A 26426-nucleotide genomic window follows, 5' to 3' on the forward strand; every position below is an offset into this window, starting at 1 on the left:
CGTAATTTTTTTAATTATATATAACATTTTATATATAACTTTTTTATATATAATATATTATAAAATTATTAACAGAGTTCTGTTAATATTACGCAAACGGTTGTGAAGTATTTCTCAACAGATTATCGAATATTACTATCGATGTAGAGATTAAGCAAAATGTAAGATACAATTCTGACATATAAATGTTTGCTTATGCGAAACTATATATATTTCTAAATACGCAATTATTTATAGATTATGCAATGTCTGTTACAATTACTGTTGCTATTACTGCAAAAGCCTTTAACGATCTCCGTGTTCTGATTCTTCAATTTCGGCTACAAATTCATGCATATGATCTGTAGTCCTTTTCAGACATGCATATATATACAGACACACACACATACACACACACATATATATATACATATATATATATATATATATATATTTATTTATTTATTTATTTATATTAAGTTTCAAAATTCTAAGTGTGATAAGACAAATTCTTTCAATTAGTACGATGCTTCACGATGGTCATAATAATAACTGCAATCAAGTAAATAAGATAAAAACGAGGTTCATTAAAATAATTATAATTTGGCGCTTATGCATAACAACACACTCTATGATTATTCCAAATAGATAATAAAGAATTTTCTGTCTAATAAGCTTCTGTTCACACAAAAAATACGTTCGCGTTGGCGGCGATATTTCAATGAGTGTCGCTTGAAAAACGACATGAAGGATGATTTCAATAACGAGTGATCTCTTTCATCAGGATAGATCAATTATTTTAATATGCGAAAGTGCTTGTGCAATGAACATATTGTGATTACGAGGATACGTGTTTTCGTGTCGCGTCGACGTAAAACAGAGCGATGCGTATGGCAAATGGGAGTTTCAACGGACATACGTTGTTAGTTTGCGGCAGACGATGGCCACGTCGACCACCAATCAACAGGGCGTACAACCCCTCCTCGTCACCTGGTTTATTATCGGCTTGGGGATCTATCCTACGAATCGAGCGAAGCCGTGCTTCAGTGCTTTGTATTCTTTGTTGCTGTGGTGCGCTTACGGCTGCTTCTACTACCTCATAATGTTTTTTATTTGGGACATAACATTTCGGAAAAATCTTTCGATAATCCTGAATGTGATCAACATGCTCACTACACTCATGTCCGTAATCATCGGCTTGTTTTATGATAAGGTATGACCGTGTAATGGCAACATGCAACGACAATGTCGGACTGTTAGCGTGTCAGCGAGTTTACTGCGCGACATCCGAGGGTCGTAATGCTGAACTTTGGAGTGAAAACCTCTCCCATGCAAGTGATTCCGAACAAAGACGCTTGTCGAAAGACAAACTTCGTTGTTGAAGAGCACAGAAATCGCAAAAAGAAGAAATTCGCGTCGACAAAGGAGAAATAATTAAATTTAATTCTTAGTGACAGCTTTTAAGTGATCTCCCCCCTTCTTCAATTGCATCTCACGTAACGTTTCAGAAATTAAGGACTTGCATTAAGAGGCTCGCCATTGTGGACGACACGTTGGAAGAGTTGGGGATTCCAAAAATGTACCAAGAGATGCACATGTGGTCAAAACGGGTAGTAGCTGGATGGGTCGTTTACATACTCTTCATAAATACCTATGATTTCTTCCGGTGGCGGAAAGTATCGCAGTCTAATTGGGCGTATCTCATACCTCATGTGATAAATCATTGTTATTACGTCAACACATTCGTGGATTTGACGTTTATCTTCTTCATGTGGTCTGTACACAATAACTATAATTTGCTTGCTCGTTTGGTCGGTCGTGTACTAATTTAATCAGAATACGTGCTGTATATTTTCGTTTAATAACAAAAGACATGACTCTGTGTACTTGTCTTGTCGAAATTTACCGGGTCCGAAATCGGAGAGATTTCTTTCTGTAATATTCTAGAAATGCTTCGCAACACAGGTATATAGGGACCAGATTCGACAAACTGAACGAAAATGTACGAGGACTGCTGGTGAACGAGGAGTACGGCTTGAAGTGTACGTGGAAGAAACCAGTGGTTGCTGTTTACCGACATATCTATACCGATGATTATAAGCGAGTGTTGTGGACCTCAATGTAAATCGGTATACCTGCATGCCTGTATAAATTATTGACTTGGTAAAAACACGAAATACGCGATAAGACACTCTATTCCAATTTGAAAAATAATCGATTGTACAAGCAGATACACTCCTTTTCCTACGATACTCTCGCGATTTGTACATTCTGGCGTAACGAGATCTATACTCCAACAGGCATCTTCAGCTAGAATTATGTCGCATCGCGCGTGAACTGAACCTGATATTCGGAACGCAGATGACTTTGGAGATGTTGACCTATCTCTTAGACTTTACGTCACTGGCGTTTTATTTTTGTATGGGGCTGCTCATTTGGAAAGGCATATCAATATATATCTGGCTCAGCGGCATTATATTGGCCTGCATATGCATCATAAGACTCTACTCCATTAATTACATTTGCGAGAGCTTGAGCGTTAAGGTAATATTACGCGCGCGATTCTCGAAAGAAATATAGTGTCGATATAGTAGCGACGTTCATTTTCTGTTTTCAGGCTAATAAAATTGGCGAGACAATTCATCAGCTGACAATTATTCTACGATACGCCGACATGCACCAAGAGGTGAGTGATTACTTTTATATAAGCGAGAAGCGCAAGCGATGCGTTTGTGAGCGATCACGTTGGAAAAAGTCGCGCTTGTGCTTGTTTGCAGCTTTGTCAATTCATTTTGCAAACTATGCGTCAACCACTGAAGTTCACCGGTCTAAGGCTCTTTTGTTTCGGCAGCAAGTTACTCTGGAAGGTTCGTCTCCACCTTGTTACTTACCCTTTATCTTCGTTTACTCGTTGATCATGCCGCATATCATAAATTTCCACCAGGGAAATTGTTCTTTCAGGTTCATCCCCATTATCATATTATAATCACTATGCTTCGTATCACAAATAACGATTCGGGAAATTGTTCTTTCAAGTTCATCTTCGTTATCGCACTATAATTACTACCCTTTTATCGCATATACTACACATCAGTCTCTACTTTCTAACTTGTACGGATTGCAATGAAATGCTAGTACGCATAGCAGGCACTGAAAATAAATTGTACCCTTAAGCTCTTAATACGTTCGATTCTAGTTTTGCGCGGTTGTTGCAACTTTGGTGATGCTCAACATGCAATGGTCTCCAGAGTTACAGGTGTATAATAATTCGCGTTCGAAGATAAACAACAATACTTGGAAGAATCTATTCGAATGAGAATGTAAGGATGTGTGAAAATCGCTTTACAATCGATCCTCTAATTAGGGATGACATAATGTCCATTCAATCCTATACCGCGGATTAACGATATACCATACCAATAATGAAATGCAACAATACGTGCCTTATTACATATCAGCTTTCCGCCGTAGGAAAAAATCAAACAAACTCAGTGTCTCTTTCCTTTCCCCGTTCTCATTCCGGTAAAACTTTAGAAATATAATAAAATACCACATGTTCCGTTCCCTCTTAAAAATCATTAATCTTTGTAAATTGCATATATTAATTTGAATACATAATTTTTTTTATTATATATAACATTTTATATATAACTTTTTCATATAATGTTTTATATAATTATTAATAGAGTTCTGTTAATATTAGGTGAACGGTGAAGTATTTCTGAACAGATTATCGAATATTACTTTCGATGCAGAGATCAAGCAAAATGTAAAACACAATTCTGACGTATAAATGCTTCCTTATGCGAAAATATATATGTTTCTAAGTACGCCATTATTTACAGATTACGCAATGTTTGTTACATTTATTGCTGCTGTTACTGCAAAACCCTCTAACGATCTCCGTGTTCTGATTCTTCAATTTCGGCTACAAATTTATACATATCACCTGTACTCCTTTTCAGCCATGCATATATATACAGACACACACACATAAATATATATATATATATATATATATATTTATTTATTTATCTATTTATATTGAGTTTCAAAATTCTAAGTGTGATAAGACAAATTCTTTCAGTTAGTACAATGCTTCACGATGACGATAATAATAGCTGCAATCAAGTAAATAAAATAAAAACGAGGTTCAGTAAAATAATTATAATTTCTTGCGTATGCATAACAACACACTGTATGATTATTGAAAATAGATAATAAAGAAGTTTCTGTCTAATAGTGCATCTGTTCACACAAAATCTACGTCCGTGTTGGCGGCGGCATTTCAATAAGTGTCGCTTGAATAACGGCATGAAGGATGATTTCAATAACAAATGATCTCTTTCATCAGGATAGATCAATTGTTTTAATATACGTAAGTGCTTGTGTAACGAGAATATTGTGATTACGAGGATCTGCGTTTTCGTGTCGCGTAGACGTAAAACTAAGCGATGCGTACGGCAAATGGGAGTTTCAATGGACATTCGTTGTTAGTTTGCGGCAAACGATGGCCACGTCGACCACCATTCAACAGGGCATACAACCCCTCCTCGTCATCTGGTTTATTATCGGCTTGGGGATCTATCCTTCGAATCGAGCGAAGCCGTGCTTCAGCGTGTTGTATTCTTTGATGCTGTGGTGCGTTTACGGCTGCTTCTATTACTGCATAATAATGATGTTTACATGGAATGTAATATTTCAAAGAACCATTTGGAAAATCGTGCATGTAATCAACATGTTCACTACGCTCACGTCCGTAATCATCGGCTTTTGTTATGACAAGGTATGTCAGCGTAATGGCAAAGTGCAACGACAATGTCGGTCTGTTCATGTGTCAGCGAGTTTACTGCGCAACATCCGAGAATCGTAATGCTATTTAGAGTAAAAACCTCTCCCACAGAAGTGATTCTGAACAAAAACGCTTGTCGAGAAGCAAACTTCGTCGTTGAAGAGCACATAACTCGCAAAAAGAAGAAATTCGCGTCGACAAAAAAGAAATAGTTAAATTTAATTCTTAGTGATATCTTTTAAGTGAACTCTCCTGTCTTCAATTGCATCTCACATAACGTTTCAGAAATTAAGGACGTGCATTAAGAATCTCGCCACTGTGGACGACACGTTGGAAGAGTTGGGCATTCCGAAAATGTACCAAGAGATGCACATGTGGTCGAAACGAGTGGTAGCCGGATGGGTCGTGTATATATTCTTCACAAATACTTACGACTCCCTCTGGTGGCGGAGCGTAAGACAGTCCAATTGGGCGTATCTCATATCTCATGCGATAAATCATTGTTTTCATGTCAACCTATTCGTGGATTTGACCTTCATCTTCTTCATGTGGTCTGTACACAATAATTATAATTTGCTTGCTCGTTTAGTGTGCTCATTTAATCAGAATACCTGCTATATATTTTCGTTTAATATCAAAAGAAGTTACTTTGTGTACACACCCTGTCGAAATTTATCGTACGCGTCCGAAATCGGAGAGATTTCTTTCTGTAATATTCTAGATATGCTTCACAAAACAGGTATATAGGCACCAGATTCGACAAACTTAACGAAAATGTACGAGGTCTGCTGGTAAGCGAGGAGCACAGCTTGAGGTGTACGTGGAAGAAACCAGTAGTTGCTGTTTACCGATCTACCTTGTATGCCAATAATTACAAGCGAATGTTGTGGTCCTCAATGTAAATAAGTACACCTGCATGCATGTATATATTATTGACTTGATAATAAAACGAAACACGCGATAAGACACTCTATTACAATTTAAAAAATATTCGATTGTACGAGCCGATATATTCCTTTTCCTACGATACTCTCGCGATTTGTACATTCTGCAGTAACGAGATCTGTTATCTAATAGGCATCTTCAGCTAGAATTATGTCGCATCGCGCGTGAACTGAACCTGATATTCGGAACGCAGATGACTTTGGGGATGTTGACCGATCTCTTATTCTTAACGTCAGTGGCGTATAATTTTTGCATAATACTGCTCATGCGGAAAGGCATATCAATAAGTACCTGGCTCGGCACCACTATATGGGCCTGCATATGCATCATAAGACTCTACTCCATTAATTACATTTGCGAGAGCGTCAGCGTTAAGGTAATATTATACGCGCATTTCTCGAAAAAAGTATAGGGTCGATATAGTAGCGACGTTCATTTTCTGTTTTCAGGCTAACAAAATTAGCGAGATAACTCATCAGCTGACAATTAGTCTGAGATACGCCGATATTCATCAGGAGGTGAGTGATTACTTTTATATACGCTAGAAGTGCAAGCGACGCGTTTGTGAGAGATCACATTTGAAAAATTCGCGCTTGTGCCTGTTTGCAGCTTTGTCAATTCATTTTGCAAACGATGCATCATCCACTGAAATTCACCGGTCTGAAGCTCTTTTGCTTCGGTACCAAGTTACTCTGGAAGGTTTGTCTCCACCTTATTACTTTCTCGTCTATCCTCGTTCACTCGTTGGTCATGCCCCATAACACAAATAACGATCAGGCAAATTATTCTATCAAGTTCATCCCCGTTATCATGAAATAATCACTATCCTTTTTATAGCATATACCACGTATCAGTCTCCACATTCTAACTTGTTTAACGACGGATTGCGATGAAGTACTGGTACGCATAGCACGCACTGAAAATAAATTGTACTCTTAAGCTCTTAATACGTTCCATTCTAGTTTTGCGCGGTGGTTGCTACTTTCGCGATGCTCGCAGTGCAATGGTCTCCAGAGTTACAGGAATATAATGATCCGCGATCGAAGATAAACAGCAACACCTCAAAAAATCTATTCTTATATTCTATATGAGAATGTAAGAATGTGCGAAAATCGCTTTACGATCGAGCTCTGATTATAGATGACATAATGTTCATTCAATCCTGTATCGCGGACTAACGATATACCATATTAATAATAAAATGCAACAATACGTGCCTTATTACATATCAGCTTTCCCCTGTAGTAAAAAATCAAACAAACTTTACGTCTTTTTTCTTTCCCCGTTCTCATTCTGGTATAACTATAAAAATATAGTAAAATACCATCTGGTCCTTTCCCTCTTAAAAATCATTATTCTTTGTAAATTGTATATTTTAATTTGAATACGTAATTTTTTTAATTATATATAACATTTTATATATAACTTTTTTATATATAATATATTATAAAATTATTAACAGAGTTCTGTTAATATTAGGCGAACGGTTGTGAGGTATTTCTAACAGATTATCGAATATTACTATCGATGTAGAGATTCAGCAAAATGTAAGACACAATTCTGACATATAATTACTTGCTTATGCGAAACTATATTTATTTCTAAATACGCAATTATTTATAGATTATGCAATGTCTGTTACAATTACTGCTGCTATTACTGCAAAAGCCTTTAACGATTTCCGTGTTCTGATTCTTCAATTTCGGCTACAAATTTATACATATGATCTGTAGTCCTTTTCAGACATGCATATATATACAGACACACACACTTACATACATATATATACATATATTTATTTATTTATTTATTTATTTATATTGTGTTTCAAAATTCTAAGCGTGATAAGACAAATTTTTTCAGTTAGTACAATGCTTCATGAAGGTCATAATAATAGCTACAATCAAGTAAATGAAATAAAAACAAGGTTCAGTAAAATAATTATAATTTCTTGCGTATGCATAACAACACACTGTATGATTATTCCAAATAGATAATAAAGAAGTTTCTGTCTAATAGAGCATCTTCACCCAAAATCTACGTCCGCGTTGGCGGCGGCATTTCAATAAGTGTCGCTTGAATAACGGCATGAAGAATGATTTCAATAACAAATGTTCTCTTTCATCAGGATAGATCAATTGTTTTAATATACGTAAGTGCTTGTGCAACGAGAATATTGTGATTACGAGGATCTGCGTTTTCGTGTCGCGTAGACGTAAAACTAAGCGATGCGTACGGCAAATGGGAGTTTCAATGGACATTCGTTGTTAGTTTGCGGCAAACGATGGCCACGTCGACCACCATTCAACAGGGCATACAACCCCTCCTCGTCATCTGGTTTATTATCGGCTTGGGGATCTATCCTTCGAATCGAGCGAAGCCGTGCTTCAGCGTGTTGTATTCTTTGATGCTGTGGTGCGTTTACGGCTGCTTCTATTACTGCATAATAATGATGTTTACATGGAATGTAATATTTCAAAGAACCATTTGGAAAATTGTGCATGTAATCAACATGTTCACTACGCTCACGTCCGTAATCATCGGCTTTTGTTATGACAAGGTATGTCAGCGTAATGGCAAAGTGCAACGACAATGTCGGTCTGTTCATGTGTCAGCGAGTTTACTGCGCAACATCCGAGAATCGTAATGCTATTTAGAGTAAAAACCTCTCCCACAGAAGTGATTCTGAACAAAAACGCTTGTCGAGAAGCAAACTTCGTCGTTGAAGAGCACATAACTCGCAAAAAGAAGAAATTCGCGTCGACAAAAAAGAAATAGTTAAATTTAATTCTTAGTGATATCTTTTAAGTGAACTCTCCTGTCTTCAATTGCATCTCACATAACGTTTCAGAAATTAAGGACGTGCATTAAGAATCTCGCCACTGTGGACGACACGTTGGAAGAGTTGGGCATTCCGAAAATGTACCAAGAGATGCACATGTGGTCGAAACGAGTGGTAGCCGGATGGGTCGTGTATATATTCTTCACAAATACTTACGACTCCCTCTGGTGGCGGAGCGTAAGACAGTCCAATTGGGCGTATCTCATATCTCATGCGATAAATCATTGTTTTCATGTCAACCTATTCGTGGATTTGACCTTCATCTTCTTCATGTGGTCTGTACACAATAATTATAATTTGCTTGCTCGTTTAGTCGATCGTGTGCTCATTTAATCAGAATACCTGCTATATATTTTCGTTTAATAACAAAAGAAATTACTCTGTGTACTCGTCCTGTCGAAATTTACCGTACGCGCCCGAAATCGGAGAGAATTCTTTTTGTAATATTCTAGATATGCTTCATAAACAGGTATATAGGCAACAGATTCGACAAACTTAACGAAAATGTACGAGGTCTGCTGGTGAGCGAGGAGCACAGCTTGAGGTTTACGTGGAAGAAACCAGTGGTTACTGTTTACCGATCTACCTTGTATGCCGATAATTACAAGCGAATGTTGTGGTCCTCAATGTAAATGGGTATACATGCACGCATGTATATATTATTGACTTGATGATAAAACAAAACACGCGATAAGACACTCTGTTCCAATTTAAAAAATAATCGATTTTACGAGTCGATATATTCCTTTTCCTACGATACTTTCGTGATTTGTACATTCTGCAGTAACGAGATCTGTTCTCTAATAGGCATCTTCAGCTAGAATTATGTCGCATCGCGCGTGAATTGAACCTGATATTCGGAACGCAGATGACTTTGGGGATGTTGTCCGCTCTCTTATTCTTAACGTCAGTGGCGTTTCATTTTTGCATAACACTGCTCATGCGGAAAGGCATATCAATAAGTACCTGGCTCGGCACCACTATATGGGCCTGCATATGCATCATAAGACTCTACTCCATTAATTACATTTGCGAGAGCGTCAGCGTTAAGGTAATATTATACGCGCATTTCTCGAAAAAAGTATAGGGTCGATATAGTAGCGACGTTCATTTTCTGTTTTCAGGCTAACAAAATTAGCGAGATAACTCATCAGCTGACAATTAGTCTGAGATACGCCGATATTCATCAGGAGGTGAGTGATTACTTTTATATACGCTAGAAGTGCAAGCGACGCGTTTGTGAGAGATCACATTTGAAAAATTCGCGCTTGTGCCTGTTTGCAGCTTTGTCAATTCATTTTGCAAACGATGCATCATCCACTGAAATTCACCGGTTTGAAACTCTTTTGCTTCGGTACCAAGTTACTCTGGAAGGTTTGTCTCCACCTTATTACTTTCTCGTCTATCCTCGTTCACTCGTTGGTCATGCCCCATAACACAAATAATGATCAGGGAAATTATTCTATCAAGTTCATCCCCGTTATCATAAAATAATCACTACCCTTTTTATAGCATATACCACGTATCAGTCTCCACATTCTAATTTGTTTAACGACGGATTGCGTTGAAGTACTGGTACGCATAGCACGCACTGAAAATAAATTGTACTCTTAAGCTCTTAATATGTTCCATTCTAGTTTTGCGCTGTGGTTGCAACTTTCGTGATGCTCGCAGTGCAATGGTCTCCAGAGTTACAGGAGTATAATGATCCGCGATCAAAGATAAACAGCAACACCTCGAAAGATCTATTCTAATGAGAATGTAAGAATGTGCGAAAATCGCTTTACGATCGAGCACTGATTATGAATGACATAATGTTAATTCAATTCTGTATCACGGACTAACGATACCATACCAATAATAAAACGCAACAATACGTGCCTTATTACATATCAGCTTTCCCTTGTAATAAAAAATCAAACAAACTCTACGTCTTTTTTCTTTCCCTGTTCTCATTCTGGTATAACTATAATATTTAGTAGAATAACATCTGGTCCTTTCCTTCTTAAAAATCATTATTCTTTGTAAATTGCATATTTTAATTTGAATACGTAATTTTTTTAATTATATATAACATTTTATATATAACTTTTTTATATATAATTTATTATAAAGTTATTAACAGAGTTCTGTTAATATTAGGCGAACGGTTGTGAAGTATTTCTCAACAGATTATCGAATATTACTATCGATGTAGAGATTCAGCAAAATGTAAGACATAATTCTGACATATAAATTGTTATAATCGCGAATCGTACCAGCGCTTTCGAAACACTTCTCAAGGAATTATTTCGATTGCGCCACGACAAGGAAGCGGATGTGCAAGTGCTGCGATAAGCACCACCTTGCACATTCCGCATTTAGGACCTCAATTCCAAACGCATCGAACCATTACCAAATATGGTAATGTTCTTGTCGCCAGGCACCCCCTCCGACAAGCCTAAAACAATACTATAAAAAAGCGGAGAGACCGCTCGCGTCAGGCTTAACATCTCGGTCTCTCGCCGCGACATACGCGTCATACGTGACTTACGCGCGGTTCGCATATTAACTCATAAGTACGGGAGTTGTAACTAAAACACATACAAGTGTATTTATCAAATAAACCTTTATATATATATTACTACAAGAGGTAGTCTAAACTTTTACTACATTTTATCCACCGCCACACACCCTGCCGCGCCCGCATCACCGATCACGAACTTTTTCTTCGTGTCCCGGCAACACGGGCACGACAATATGTTTGCTTATGCGAAACTATATATATTTCTAAATACGCAATTATTTATAGATTATGCAATGTCTGTTACAATTACTGCTGCTATTACTGCAAAAGCCTTTAACGATCTCCGTGTTCTGATTCTTCAATTTCGGCTACAAATTCATGCATATGATCTGTAGTCCTTTTCAGACATGCATATATATACAGACACACACACATACACACACATATATACATATATATATATATATATATATATTTATTTATTTATTTATATTAAGTTTCAAAATTCTAAGTGTGATAAGACAAATTCTTTCAGTTAGTACGATGCTTCACGATGGTCATAATAACAACTGCAATCAAGTAAATAAAATAAAAACGAGGTTCATTAAAATAATTATAATTTGGCGCGTATGCATAACAACACACTCTATGATTATTCCATATAGATAATAAAGAAGTTTCTGTCGAATAAGCTTCTGTTCACACAAAAAATACGTTCGCGTTGGCGGCGATATTTCAATGAGTGTCGCTTGAAAAACGGCATGAAGGATGATTTCAATAACGAGTGATCTCTTTCATCAGGATAGATCAATTATTTTAATATGCGAAAGTGCTTGTGCAATGAACATATTGTGATTACGAGGATACGTGTTTTCGTGTCGCGACGACGTAACACAGAGCAATGCATACGGCAAATGGGAGTTTCAACGGATATTCGTTGTTCGTTTGCGGCAGACGATGGCCACGTCGATCACCATCCAACAGGGCGTACAACCTCTCCTCGTCACCAGGTTTATTATCGGCTTGGGGATCCATCCTACGAATCGAGTGAAACCGTGCTTCAGCTCTTTGTATTCTTTGATGTTTTGGTGCGCTTACGGCAGCTTCTATTACTGCATAATGATGTTTTTTACACGGAACATCACATATCGGACAACAGTTTCGATGATCGTGCGTGCGATCACTATGCTCACTACGCTCACGTCCGTAATCATCGGCCTGTGTTATGACAAGGTACGACCCCGTAATGGCGACGTGCAACGACAATGTCGGATTGTTCGCGTATTAGCGAGTTTACTGCGCGACATTCGAGGATCGTAATGCTGTTTGTTGTGAAAACCTCTCCCATGCAAGTAATTCTGAACAAGGACGCTTGTCGAGAGGCAAATTTTGTCGTTGAAAAACACAGAACTCGCAACAAGAAAAAATACTCGACAAAGGAGAAATAATTAAATCTAATTCTGAGTGATATTTTTTAAATGATCTCTCCCGTTTTCAAATGCATTTTATGTAACATTTCAGAAATTAAGGACGTGCATTAAAAAGCTCGCCAATGTGGACGATACGTTGGAAGAGTTGGGGATTCCGAAAATGTACCAAAAGATGCACATGTGGTCGAAAAGGATGGTAGCTGGATGGATCGTGTACATATTCTGCACAGATATTAACGATTCCTTCTGGTGGTGGAGAGTAACGCATTCTAATTGTGCGTACATCATACCTCATGTGCTAAATCATTGTTATCATGTCAACCTATTCGTCGACTTAACGTTCATCTTCTTCATGTGGTTTGTACACATTAACTACAATTTGTTTGCTCGTTTAGTCGACTCTGTGTTCGTTTAATCGGAATTTCTGCGGTACATTTTCGTTTAATAACAAAACGACTCTGTTTATTCGTCTATCGAAATTTACCGTACGCTTCCGAATCAGACAGATTTTTTTCTGTGATATTCAGATACACTTTATAACACAGGTATATAGGCACCAGATTCGACAAACTGAACGAAAATATACGAGATCTGCTGGTGAGCGAGGAGCACGGCTTGAGGTGTACGTGGAAGAAACCAGTGGTTGCTGTTTATCGACATACCTTGTATGCCGATAATTACAAGCGAATCTTGTGGACCTCAATGTAAATCGGTACACCTGCATGCCTATATAAATTATTTACTTGATAATAACACGAAACACGCGATAAGACACTCTATTCCAATTTGAAATATAATCGAATGTACGAGCCAATACACTCCTTTTTCTACGATACTTTCGCGATTTCTACATTCTGCCGTAACCAGATTTGTTCTCCAACAGGCACGTTCATCTAGAATTATGTCGCATAGCATGTGAACTGAACCTGATATTCGGAACTCAGATGACTTTGGAGATGTTGATCTATCTCTTATTGTTAACAACACTGACTTATAATTTTTGCATAATGCTGCTCAGTGGAAAAGAAACGTCAATAAGGGCCTGGCTTGCCTACGTTATATTAGGCTCAATATCCTTCATGAGACTCTACTCCCTTAATCACATCTGCGAGAGTATCAGCGTTAAGGTAATATCACGCGCGCGATTCTCGGAAAAATATAATGTCGATATAGTAGCAACGTTCATTTCCTATTTTCAGGCTAACAAAATTAGCGAGACAATTCATCAGCTGACAATTATTCTGCGATACGCCGATATTCATCAGGAGGTAAGTGATTATTTTTATATAAGCGAGAAGCACAAGCGATGCGTTTGTGAGAGATCATACTTTATAAAAGTCACGTTTGTACCGGTTTGCAGCTTTGTCAATTCGTTTTGCAAACGATGCATCATCCACTGAAGATCACCGGTCTGAGACTCTTTTGCTTTGGCATCAAGTTACTCTGGAATGTTCGTCTCCCCCTTGTTACTTCCTCATTTGTCCTCGTTCACTCGTTGGTCATGTCTCATATCATAAATAATAATCAGGGAAATTGTTCTTTCAAGTTCATTCCCATTATCGTATAATAATCACTACCCTTTTTATCGCATATACCATGCATCAGTCTGTACATTCTTACTTGTTTAATGACGGATTGCGATAAAGTGCTGTTACGCATAGTGAAAATAAATTGTACTCTTAAGCTCTTAATACGTTCCATTCTAGTTTTACGCGGTGGTTGCAACTTTTGTGATGCTCACAGTGCAATGGTCTCCAGAGTTACAGGAGTATAATGATCCTCGATCGAAGATAAACAAAAATACCTCGAAAGATCTATTCTAACGAGGATGTAAGAATGGGTGAAAATCGCTTTACGATCGAGCTCTAATTAGAAATGACATAGTATTCATTCAATCCTGTACCGCGTATTAACGATATACCATATCAATAATAAAATGCAACAATACATGTCTTATTATATATCAGCTGTCCCCTGGGAAAAAATCAAACAAACTCAACATTTCTTTTCTTTCCCCGTTCTCATCGTAAAGGAAAAACCAAATAACTCGAAAAATAATAAAACTAAAATGAATTTCGATCATAATGACCGTAATTAAGCAAAAACCTGATATATACTACGGTTCACCAGAACTCTCACAAAACCAAAACTCATTACACTTTTTAACAGTTTGCATCGTGTCTGAAGGTGTCTACACATTATTATGATTAATTATACGGCTAATCTATCGTTTCAATAGCACTTGGCGTATCATATCGTATTATATCTACATACTATGAGAACGATTAGAAAGCCTAGTGAGTTTTGGCCTGACAAGTGTTGGGGTTATGCTGAAAATTAGTGCACAAATCCGCGGAGATTACAACGACGAAAATCGCACGATTAACGGAATCGACTTACGTTTTATTGTACTCCTGTCACCTTCTCAGAGTCCTGCAATTCGCAACGCACATGTCACTCCATGTCGACAAGCTGAATGTACCTGAGCCTCAGCGCGGAAACTGAGCGATATCGTGAACAGGATCACTTGTCGCTTAAACGTTATGAAATTGCATGGATAAAACTTGTAATTCTGCACGAAGAATGCAATCTAATCATATGTTCGCTCGTTCTCGCGCTCGATGTTCAATAGTCAGATGGCGACGTCAATGTATGTCGCGATATAATTCCCAGTTAAAAAAATCTTTCGGAAAGTTTGGCGTGTAACGACAACAAGAAGCGATAAAGGATCCTCCGCCATCATCGTGGCGAGTGTTTCTCGTGTCATACAGCAAAATGTAATTCGGATTCTGCGGTAATTCGATCATGGTGAAAACGATCCAAGCGGCATTGACGTCGTTACTGATCATCGGCGCGTTTTGCAGCTTGTGCGTTTTCGAGTACCCACTTGGACGACCCAGGCCGTATTTCACTTGCCTATACTTCCTGATCTTATGGAGCACCTACACATACATCCTCTACTTTATCAACATTCAGACACCGATTATTATATCTTGGACTATTATAATAATCATAATGTCTTCGTTTGGGTCAATGATAGTCAACCTGTTCCGTTTCAAGGTGTGAACTACTTTGAATTGTTCCCTTCAAATTGGTCAGATTCTTAGGAAACAAACAGAGGGATTCTTTAGTTGGAAATTGTCGAAATTATCGTAGCATGTAGTGTATTGATGTATGCATTTGTGTTATTTTTCGTATCGACAACTTCTGTGTACCACGGCACGTAATCGATTGTAATATTGTCCTTTAAAAAAACTGAAAACGTTCCTACCAAAACTTTCCATCGTGGACGACGCGTTGAAGAAGCTCGGAACGCCAAAAGATTACGCGAAATTGCGCGTGAGAACTTTACGGCTATTTATCTGATGAAACGGCTTGATTCTTGCGATGGATGCTATCGACAATCTATGGTTCTTGGGTCGTATTGTGCCAACTCAACTGCCACTCAATTTGTCTATGCCATATATGATGAACTACTCGCTATATGTGAACGCGTTTTATGATGTGATAAACATAGCGCTGATATTTTGCAGTTAGTTCATCAGAAAATTCATTTTTAATTACGTCTGTAATGAACTTTGTGTTAAGATATTTTTGTTCCTTGTACAGAAAGGCATATTGAAAACAATTAAGCCATACCGACAATTTGTTGTTTATCTTTTTAAACCATTAAATGATATAAAAATATAAAATTTCATCTGATCCTTTCAATCTTCAAAATCTTAAAAATCTTAAAAATCATTATTCTTTGTAATTTGCATATTTTAATTTAAATATATAATTTTTTTAATGTGCATATATAACTTTTTAATATAATTCATTATATAATTATAAAATAAGTTCGGTTAATATTAGGCGAATGGTGGCGAAGTATTTCTCAGCAGATTATCGAATCTCACTCTCGATGCAGAGATTAAGCAAAATGTAAGACACAATTCTGACGCATAAATGCCTGCTTATGCCAAACTATATATATATTTAATTACGCAATGTCTAATACAGTTACTGCAAAAGCTTTTAACGATATCCGTGTTCTGATTCTCCAATTTCGGCTACAAATTTATGCATGTAGTCTGTATTACTTTTCAGGCATACACACACACAGACACACACACACACACACACACATATGTATATATATATTTATTTATATTAAGTTACAAAATTCTAAGTGTGAAAAGACAATTTCTTCCAATTTGTACTACGTTTCACGACGGTCATAATAATAGCTGCAATCAAGCAAATGAAATAAAAACAAAGTTCAGTAAAATAATTATAATTTCGTGCGTATGCATAAAACACTGTATAATTATTCCAAATAGATAATAAAGAAGCTTCTGTCTAATAAAGCTTCTGTTCACAAACAATACGTCCGCGTTAGCGGCGGCATTTCAATAAGTGTCGTTTGAATAACGGCATGAAGGATAATTTCAATAACAAATGATCTCTCTCATCAGGATAGATCAATTGTTTTAATATGCGTAAGTGCTTTTTGCAACGAACACATTGTGATTACGAGGACTCGTGTTTTCGTATCGCGTCGACGTAACACAGAGCGATGCGTACGGCAAATGGGAGTTTCAACGGACATACGTTGTTAGTTTGCGGCAGACGATGGCCACGTCCACTACCATCCAACAGGGCGTAAAACCCCTCCTCGTCACATGGTTTATTATAGGCTTGGGGTTCTATCCTACGAATCGAGTGAAGCCGTGTTTCAGCACTTTATATTCTTTGATGCTGTGGTGTACTTACGGCTGCTTCTGTTACTTAATAATGGTGTTTTTTACATGGAACAAGACATTTCGAACAACAGTTTCGATGGTCTTGCGTGCGATTAATATGCTCATTACGCTCACGTCCGTAATCATCGGCCTATGTTATGACAAGGTATGATCGTGTAATGCCAACATGCAACAACAATGTCGGACTGTTAGCGTGTCAGCGAGTTAACTCCGCGATATCCGAGGATAGTAATGCTGTTTGGAGTGAAAACCTCTCCCATGCAAGTGATTCCGAACAAAGACGCTTGTCGATAGGCAAACTTCGTCGTTGAAGAGCACAGAACTCGCAAAAAGAAGAAATTCGCGTCGACAAAGGAGAAATAATTAAATTTAATTCTTAGTGATATCTTTAAAGTGATCTTTCCCCTCTTCAAGTGCATCTCATGTAACGTTTCAGAAATTAAGAACGTGCATGAAGAAGCTCGCCGCTGTGGACGACACGTTGGAAGAGTTGGGCATTCCGAAAATGTACCAAGAGATGCACATGTGGTCGAAACGTGTGGTAGCCGGATGGGTCGTGTACATATTCTTCACAAATACTTACGATTCCTTCTGGTGGTGGAGTGTAACGCAGTCTAATTGGGCGTATCTCATACCTCATGTGTTAAATCATTGTTTTCACGTCAACCTATTCGTCGACTTTATGTTCATCTTCTTCATGTGGTTTGTGCACAGTAACTACAATTTGTCTAGTCAATTCTGTGCTCATTTAATCGTAATTTCTGCGGTATATATTCGTTTAATAACAAAAGAAACGACTTTATTTATTCGTCCTGTCGAAATTTACCGTACGCTTCCGAATCGAAGAGATTTCATTCTGTAATATTCTAGATATGCCTCGCAACACAGGTATATAGGCACCAGATTCGACAAACTGAACGAAAATGTACGAGGTCTGCTGGTGAGCGAGGAGCATGGCTTGAGGTGTAGGTGGAAGAAACCAGTGATTGCTGTTTACCGACATACCTTGTATGCCGATAATTACAAGCGAATTTTGTGGACCTCAATGTAAATCGGTACACTTGAGTGCTTGTATAAATTATTGACTTGATGATAACACTAAACACGCGATAAGACATTCTATTCCAATTTGAAAAATAATTGATTGTACGATACAGTCCTTCTTCTACGATATTCTCGCGATTTCTACCATAACGAGATTTGTTCAACAGGCATCTTCAGCTAGAATTATGTCGCATAGCACGTGAACTGAACCTGATATTCGGAACGCAGATGACTTTGGAGATGTTGACCTATTTCTTATTTTTAACAGCACTGGCTTTTAATTTTTGCATAATGCTGCTCAGTGGAAAAGGCATGCCAATAAGGGCTTGGCTCGGCAACGGTATATTAACCTCCATATGCATCATGAGACTCTATTCCGTTAATCACATCTGCGAGAGTATCAGCGTTAAGGTAATATCACGCTCGCGATTCTCGGAAAAAATATAGTGTTGATGTAGTAGCGACGTTCATTTCCTACTTTCAGGCTAACAAAATTAGCGAGACAATTCATCAGCTGACAATTATTCTGCGATACGCCGATATTCATCAGGAGGTGAGTGATTAGTTTTAAATAAGCGAGAAGCACAAGCGATGCGTTTGTAAGAGATCACGTTTGTAAATCGCTCTTGTGCCTGTTTGCAGCTTTGCCAATTAATTTTGCAAACGATGCATCATCCACTGAAGTTCACCGGTCTGAAGCTTTTTTGTTTTGGCAGCAAGTTACTCTGGAAGGTTAGTCTCCACCTTGTTACTTCCTCGTCTATCCTCGTTCACTCGTTGGTCATGCCGCATATCATAAATTTCGATTAGGAAAATTGTTCTTTCAAGTTCATCCCCGTTATCGTATAATAATCACTACCCTTTTTATCGCATATACCACGTATCAATCTCCACATTCTAACTTGTTTAACGACGGATGGTGATAATATTCTAATACGCATAGCACGCAATGAAAATAAATTGTATTCTTAAGCTCTTAATACGTTACATTCTAGTTTTGCACGGTGGTTGCAACTTTCGTGATGCTCACAGTGCAATGGTCTCCAGAGTTACAGGAGTATAATGATCCGCGGTCGAAGATAAACAACAATATTTCGAAAGAGCTATTCTAATGAGGACGTAAGAATGTGTAAAAATCACTTTTTACGATCGTGCTCTAATTAGGAATGACATAATATTCATCCTGTCACCAATCCTGTATCGCAGACTAACGATATACCATACCAATAATAAAATGCAACAATACGTTATTACATACCAGCTTTTCCTCCGTAAGAAAAAATCAAACAAGCTCAACGTCTCTTTTCTTTCCCCATTCTCATGGTAAAGGAAAAACCAAATAACTCGAAAAATAATAAAACGTAAATTAATTTCGCTTATAATGACGGTGGTAATTATACAAATACCCAATGTATACTGCGTTTCAGCAAAACTTTCAAATAACCAAAACTCATTACACTTTTTAACAGTTTGCATCGTCTCTGAATATGGGTATATAATATTATGATTGATTATTCGGCTAATCTGTCGTTGAATAGAGCTTGGAGTATCTTATCGTATTATATCTACATGCGACGAAAACTATTAGAAGAATTAGTGAGTTTTGGCCTGGCAAGTGTTGAAGTTCCGTTGAAACTTAGTACACAAATCCGCGGAGATTACAACGACGAAATTCGCGCGATTAACAGCGTAAATCGACTTACGACGTTTTATTGTGCTCCCGCCGCCTTCTTTGAGTCCTGCAATTCGCGATGCACATGTCACCCCATATCGACAAGCTGAATATACCTGAGCCCCAGCACGGAAACTGAGCGATATCGCCATCAAGCTCACTTGTCGTTTAAACGTTATGAAATTGCATGCATAAAACTAGTAATTCTGCAAGAAAAATGCTATCTAATCATATGTTCGCTCGTTCTCGTGCTCAATACTCGCCAGTCAGATGGCGATGTCAATGTATGTCGCGGTGTAATTCCTGGTCAAACCTTTCGGAAAGTTTGTCGTGTAACGACAACAAGAAGCGAAAGAGGATCCTTCATCGCGGCAAGTGTTTCCCGTGTCGCATGGCGAAATGTAATTCGGATTCTGCAGTAATTCGACCATGGTGAAAACGATCCAAGCGGCATTGGCGCCGTTGTTTATCATCGGCGCGTTTTGCGGCTTGTGCGTTTTTGAGTATCCACTTGGACGACCCAGGCCGTATTTCACTTGCCTGTACTTCCTGATCTTTTGGAGCATCTATACATATATCGTTTACTCTATCAACATTGAGACACACATTATTATATCTTGGACTAGTATAATAATCATAATGTCCTCGTTTGGGTCAATGATAGGCAACCTGTTTCGTTTCAAGGTATAGACTACTTTGAATTGTTCGCTTCAGATTGATCGGATTCTTAGGAAACAAACAGATTCTTTAGTTGATAACGCAGCTGAAATTATTATAGCATGTAGTGTATTCATGTCTATATTTGTGTTGTTTTTCGTATCGACAACTTTTGTGTACCACGTAATCGATCGTAATGTTGTCTTTTCAAGGAACTGAAAAAGTTCCTACGGAAACTTTCCATCGTGGACGACACGTTAGAAGCCCTCGGTACGCCTAAGGAATATCAACAGTTATACAAGTGGATGATTCGAGTAATAATTGTATGGATTGTATCAAGCAACTTCTTGAATGGGATGGACGTTTTGGTTGTGAGCACCAAGGATAAATTTAACATCATGGATGTCTGTATTGAGTTAATGGAGAATGTTCTACCGCTCGTAAACACCATGAACAGCGTGATATTGGGAACTATTCTGGGGTTAGTACATGTATCATACTTTCGCAAAATTACCTCGAATAATGAAATTGAAGGTGAGAAAATATAGAGGGCAGGCAAAAATTCCTCGGATCATCCATGATTTTATCGGCTCAAAAGATATTGGAGAGTCGTTTTATAAATGCGGAATCAGACGATTTTCCAAAAAGTGGCAAAGAATATGAAGTACTATCGTTAATATTAAACGCATATACTATTTCGTTCTATTATTAACGAAAAAAATATTGTGAACATCCATTTTTGCAAGCCTCTAATAAAACTCAAGGAAAGCGTATTTAAAAAATGGCTTGGAAATTTAAGGAAATTACATATTCCGTTCCATAAAATTTGGCTAAAATACATGTACAATTCAGATACATGGGCTCCAGATTTGAGAGAGTCAACAAGCACATTCGCAATCTGCTGGAAAACAACGCGGAACACATCGAACCAAAAAATACGTCCATTATTATCGTTCGAAAGAGAGTTGTAGAACCCGGGGAGTGCAGTCGACGGGTCTGGATTATCATGTAATTCTCGATAATCTCTATATAGTTGTTTAAGTTGTTGTTCGACTATGTCAAACTTTGAATTAACTGGATTAGAAAGGAAATTACGGCTTCATTGCAGGCACATTCATTTGCAGCTGAGCCTATTGTCACGAGAGCTAAACAAAGTGTTTAGTTTGCAATTAACACTAGAGATGGCTTCTTTGTTCGCGATTTTAGTGGATCTGTTTATCGAGTTTTACAATATATACGCGGACAACAAGACGGATACACGTATTGAAGTCCTAACACGCCTTACCATCTACGTCTGGGCCATAGTGTTCACCATGAAACTTTTCGCTTTAAATCACATTTGCCAGACCGTTTGCGACAAGGCAGTCTTACTTATCTATATTAACTATCATTTTTAGCAGCAAAATTTAATCTCCACGCAAAACGTGTTGAAAGACTTCGACATTATATTGACGTAATTTCAGGCGAACGAAGCGACCACGCTTTTATACAAATTGTCAAACCACGTCATCGGTGAAGATTTGCGCGAGCAGGTGAGTTGCGCCGTAAGATCTTGTACTGTGTAACAGTTATTCCCTAAGCGATTCATATTTTGTACCTACTCTATCTATTTAATTGCAGATTCTACAATTTATACTGCAAATAAAGCAGAGGGAGGTGAAATTTTCTGGCATGGAACTTTTCTACTTCGGCAACAATTTCATTCGCAAGGTATGCTTATATTTGATAAATACACATACAATTCATTCTGAGATTTTTTGTCTAACTTAAAGTAAATGTGTCATAATGTAATGCACACTAATAATACTGGTACTTAACTCTGGACGTTCTTATAGTTTTGGTTTTTAAATACGAATATTTAAATTTTTGCTCACACACAACGTAGAATAAATACATATATTTATTCTATATTAAAAGTTTAAAAGTTCTTATTTAAAAATTAAATCAACAAGAATGTCCAATGAACTGACACTGTAACTTTTAACGACAGGGTCGTTATCGTTATGTTGTCGTTGCGCAAAAATAATATATGATATAATAGATGATATAATATATGATAGAAAAGGGTCGGCCTACAGAATTAGATATGTGTCCGAGAGCATTAGTACTTTTGCTTTATATATTTCCAGTAATGTCATATTTTTATATCAAAAGATAAGAACTTTCTTGTTTTAGTTTTTCACATCATTAATGACCGTTTTCATCATTATAATACAAATGAGTAGCTCCAAGAGATATGTAAACAATAATACCATTTCGAGCAATTTATGAATAACGAAAACTAAACATACTACACGAAAATGAAGTATGTAAAAGCGCTGATACCTGTCCCTCGTGTTTGCGCTTTCCAGGAAGATACACAAGTTGTATTTTGCGTTTTGTGAACAATAAAACACGTACTCGACCATTCGTCGACTTTAACCACTGACTGTTTATTCCTTGACCGTTTCATCTTTTTAAAAGGACTGGATGAAGAGAATCACTCTTGCGTAACACATAATTATGTATCGATTCCTGAGATCGATTCATTTAATCCGCATAACAGCCGGCGAAATTCATTACTGAAATTATTACTGAATTATCTTCCCAACCACGTGAACGCTTTGTGTTACGGAAAGACGAAAGATAACCCTGACGTGGAGTGAGTCCTTAGTTTAATCGAGTCCTTAATTTAATCGAGGGAACTACAGTCATCATAGAAAATGTTCAAGCATCCATATCTCCGCTCTTATCTGTGATGTGCATGTGTGGCTACGGATGTTCGAATATCGCGGCCGGCCGATATTATACCTCACCATACTGTATATTTTGGTATTCTGGTTGATTTACGAGGTGTGGCTATTAAATAACGAGACTGACGCTGCTACAGAAGAAGTGCGTATGCGCCAAACGCCAGCAAGCCACAGCTGTTATCGTAAAGCCTTCTCTTTCGAATGCAGTGCCTCTCGCTTCTGTAAACAAATCAATATAGCCGTAGCCTTCATTCGCATTAGAGTTGTTTTTTTGTTTCGCCGGAAAAATGTTAAGTGTAACAGTAGAGCAACGAATTGTTGTGAAATTTCACATGAAACTTGGAAAAACTGCTAGTGAAACATATAATTTATTGAAAGAAGTGTATGACAATGAATGTTTATCGCGCGCACGTGTTTTTGAGTGGTTTAAGCGTTTTCAAGATGACCGAGAAGACGTTCAAGATGATTCACGCTCGGGTCGCCCTTCCACGTCAAAAACGGATGACAATATCGAAAAAATCGGTAATCTGATTCGATCTGATCGTCGGTTAAATATTCGTGCGATTGCTGAAACTGTACGAATTGATAAAGAATCCGTACGGCAAATTTTACATAACAATTTTAACATGAAAAAAGTGTGTGCCAAAATGGTGCCTAAAATTCCGGCTCATTCCGCATTGTCTGTTTCTAGCCAAGTTCAGCATCCGAGTGTTAGACCATCCGCTTTATTCGCCAGATCTTGCGCCGTGCGACTTCTATCTGTTTCCTAAGGTGAAATCTGCCTTAAAAGGAACAAGATTTGAGTCCGTTGAAGCTGTGAAAGAGAAAGCGGCACGCGTCCTGAAGGAGCTGATAGAAGAAGACTTCCAGCACTGCTTCGAACAATGGAAGATTCGCATGGAGCGTTGTAGGGATAGAGGAGGAGTGTATATTGAAGGTAATAATAAGTAAAAATGTATGAAATCAAAATAAAATGTTTTACAGCGTCAGTCTCGTTATTTAATAGCCACACCTCGTATATGTGCGTTGTTCTCAAGGCGACAACTTTTCTCAGCGGATTCACGCTAGACTTGCCCTTGAATATTCAAGTCAGCTTTGTTTTCGCGATGATCTACGCGTTGCTTACTTTGTATCACAACTAGATATGATAAAACGCGACGTGATTTCCGTAGGCTGGACTTCTAAAAATAACGAAAAAGAAAGCTTTTCGCAACGTTCATCTTTTAGAGGTTTGAGAACTATCTAATGAAGCTGAGCATCGTAAACAACACGTTGAAGAAGCTCGGAACGCCAAACGATTATGCGGATTTGCGCGCGAGATCTATAAGACTAACTGTCGGATGGGACGGCTTAATTTTTGCGATAAATGCCATCGGTTATGATTCTTGGATCGTATTGCGCCAATTCAACTGCCACTAGCTTCGTCTATGCCGTATGTGGTACCACTCGCTTCATGTAAACGTGCTCCACGATGTGATGAACATAGCGCTGGTGATTTTCAGATAATTCATCAGAACATTAATTTTTAATTACGTCTGTGAAGGACTTCGTAATAAGGTAACTTCTTTTAAGGTTTTGCTCCTTTTACAGAAAAGCATGTTGCAAACAATTAAGCAATACCGGCAATTTGTTATTTATTTTGTTAAATCGTTAAGTGACATAACTTTAAAAGTAAAATTTCATCGGACCTTTTCCCTCTTAAAAAACATTATTTTTTGTAATTTGTATATTTTAATTTGGATATATAACTTTTTTAATTAGAACATGTAACTTTTTAATATAATTTTTTATATAATTATTAAATTGGTTCTGTTAATATAAGACAAACGACACCGGAGCATTTCTCAACATTTCATCACGGAGCATTATCGAATATTACTCTCGATACAGAAATTAAGCAAAACGTAAGACATAATTCTGATGTATAAATGCTTGTTTATGCAAAACTATATACATATTTTTAATTGCACAATTATTTACAGATTACGCAGTGCTTGCTACAATTACTGCAAAAGCTATTAATGATTTCCGCGTTCTGATTCTTCAATTTCGGCTATAAGCTCATGTATATGGTCTGTAGATCTTTTCAAACATACACAGTAGACACACGCGCACACACACACACACACACACACTTATTTATTTAATTATATTAAGTTTCAAAATTCTAAGTGTGATAAGACAATTTCTTTCAATTTGTATAATGCTCCACGACAGTTATAATAATAGTGCTACAATGAAGCAAATGAAAAAAAACGAGGTTCAGTAAAATAATTTCGAGCGCATGCATAACAACACTGTATGATCATTCCACACAGATAATACAGAAGCTTCTGTCTAATAGAGCTTCTGTCCACACAAAAAATACGTCCGCGTTAGCGGCGGTGTTTCAATAAGTGTCGATTAATTAACGGCATGGAGGATGATTTCAATGACGAATGATTTCTTTTATCAGGATAGACCAATTATTTTAATATGCATAAGTGCTTGTGCAACGAACATATAGTTATTACAAGGATCCATGCTTTCGTGTCACGTCGACGTAATATAGAGCGATGCGTACGGCGAATGAGAGTTTCAACGGACATTCGTTGTTAGTTTGTGGTGGAAGATGGCCACGTCGACCACCATTCAACAGGGCGTACAACCTCTCCTCGTCACCTGGTTTATTATCGGCTTGGGGATCTATCCTACGAATCGAGCAAAGCCGTGCTTCAGCGCTTTGTATTCTTTGATGCTGTGGTGTGCTTATGGCTATTTCTGTTACTGGATGCTGATGTTTTTTACATGGGACATGATATTCCGGAGAACCGTTTGGATACTCATGCAAGAGATCAATATGCTCACCACGCTCACGTCCATAATCATCGGCCTGTGTTATGATAAGGTATGACCGCGTCATGGCGAAGTGCAACGACAATGTCGGACGGTTCGAGTGTCAACGAGTTTACTGCGCGAAATCCGAGGATAGTAATGTTGTTTGGAGTAAAAACCACTCCCGTGCAAGTGACTCTGAACAATGATGCCTGTCGAGAGGCGAACTTCGTCGCTGAAGAGCATAGAACACGCAGAAAGAAGAAAT

The 26426-nt window shown here is 37.8% G+C and overlaps 5 protein-coding genes across 5 annotated transcripts; all 5 read left to right on the plus strand.

Moving 5' to 3' along the window:
- Window positions 1-919: 919 nt before the first annotated feature.
- On the plus strand, window positions 920-3513 carry LOC116849204. Its single transcript, XM_032826125.1, has 7 exons — window positions 920-1192; window positions 1488-1753; window positions 1945-2100; window positions 2280-2523; window positions 2597-2665; window positions 2757-2846; window positions 3176-3513. The coding sequence occupies exons 1-7, from the start codon at window positions 920-922 to the stop codon at window positions 3293-3295; spliced, it is 1218 nt and encodes a 405-aa protein (XP_032682016.1). The 3' UTR covers window positions 3296-3513.
- Window positions 3514-4489: 976 nt separating this feature from the next.
- LOC116849186 lies at window positions 4490-6807 on the plus strand. The gene is made up of 7 exons (XM_032826107.1): window positions 4490-4765; window positions 5057-5322; window positions 5511-5669; window positions 5849-6092; window positions 6166-6234; window positions 6326-6415; window positions 6679-6807. The coding sequence occupies exons 1-7, from the start codon at window positions 4490-4492 to the stop codon at window positions 6805-6807; spliced, it is 1233 nt and encodes a 410-aa protein (XP_032681998.1).
- Window positions 6808-8000: 1193 nt separating this feature from the next.
- Window positions 8001-10312, plus strand: LOC116849187. The gene is made up of 7 exons (XM_032826108.1): window positions 8001-8276; window positions 8568-8833; window positions 9028-9186; window positions 9366-9609; window positions 9683-9751; window positions 9843-9932; window positions 10196-10312. The coding sequence occupies exons 1-7, from the start codon at window positions 8001-8003 to the stop codon at window positions 10310-10312; spliced, it is 1221 nt and encodes a 406-aa protein (XP_032681999.1).
- A 900-nt stretch (window positions 10313-11212) lies between these two features.
- LOC116849175 lies at window positions 11213-14431 on the plus strand. Its single transcript, XM_032826092.1, has 6 exons — window positions 11213-12297; window positions 12586-12851; window positions 13040-13198; window positions 13378-13621; window positions 13694-13762; window positions 13855-14431. The coding sequence occupies exons 1-6, from the start codon at window positions 12022-12024 to the stop codon at window positions 14059-14061; spliced, it is 1221 nt and encodes a 406-aa protein (XP_032681983.1). The 5' UTR covers window positions 11213-12021; the 3' UTR covers window positions 14062-14431.
- An 868-nt stretch (window positions 14432-15299) lies between these two features.
- LOC116849188 lies at window positions 15300-19489 on the plus strand. The gene is made up of 9 exons (XM_032826109.1): window positions 15300-15554; window positions 16350-16418; window positions 17049-17384; window positions 17676-17941; window positions 18128-18286; window positions 18451-18694; window positions 18768-18836; window positions 18926-19015; window positions 19279-19489. Exons 1-9 carry the CDS (start codon window positions 15300-15302, stop codon window positions 19393-19395), a joined length of 1605 nt encoding a protein of 534 aa, XP_032682000.1. The 3' UTR covers window positions 19396-19489.
- Window positions 19490-26426: the final 6937 nt, after the last annotated feature.

The sequence above is a fragment of the Odontomachus brunneus genome, unplaced genomic scaffold, assembly GCF_010583005.1.
Source record: "Odontomachus brunneus isolate Ranch 3 - 2012 unplaced genomic scaffold, Obru_v1 Obru_scaffold_108, whole genome shotgun sequence".
In the NCBI taxonomy this organism is placed as follows: domain Eukaryota; kingdom Metazoa; phylum Arthropoda; class Insecta; order Hymenoptera; family Formicidae; genus Odontomachus; species Odontomachus brunneus.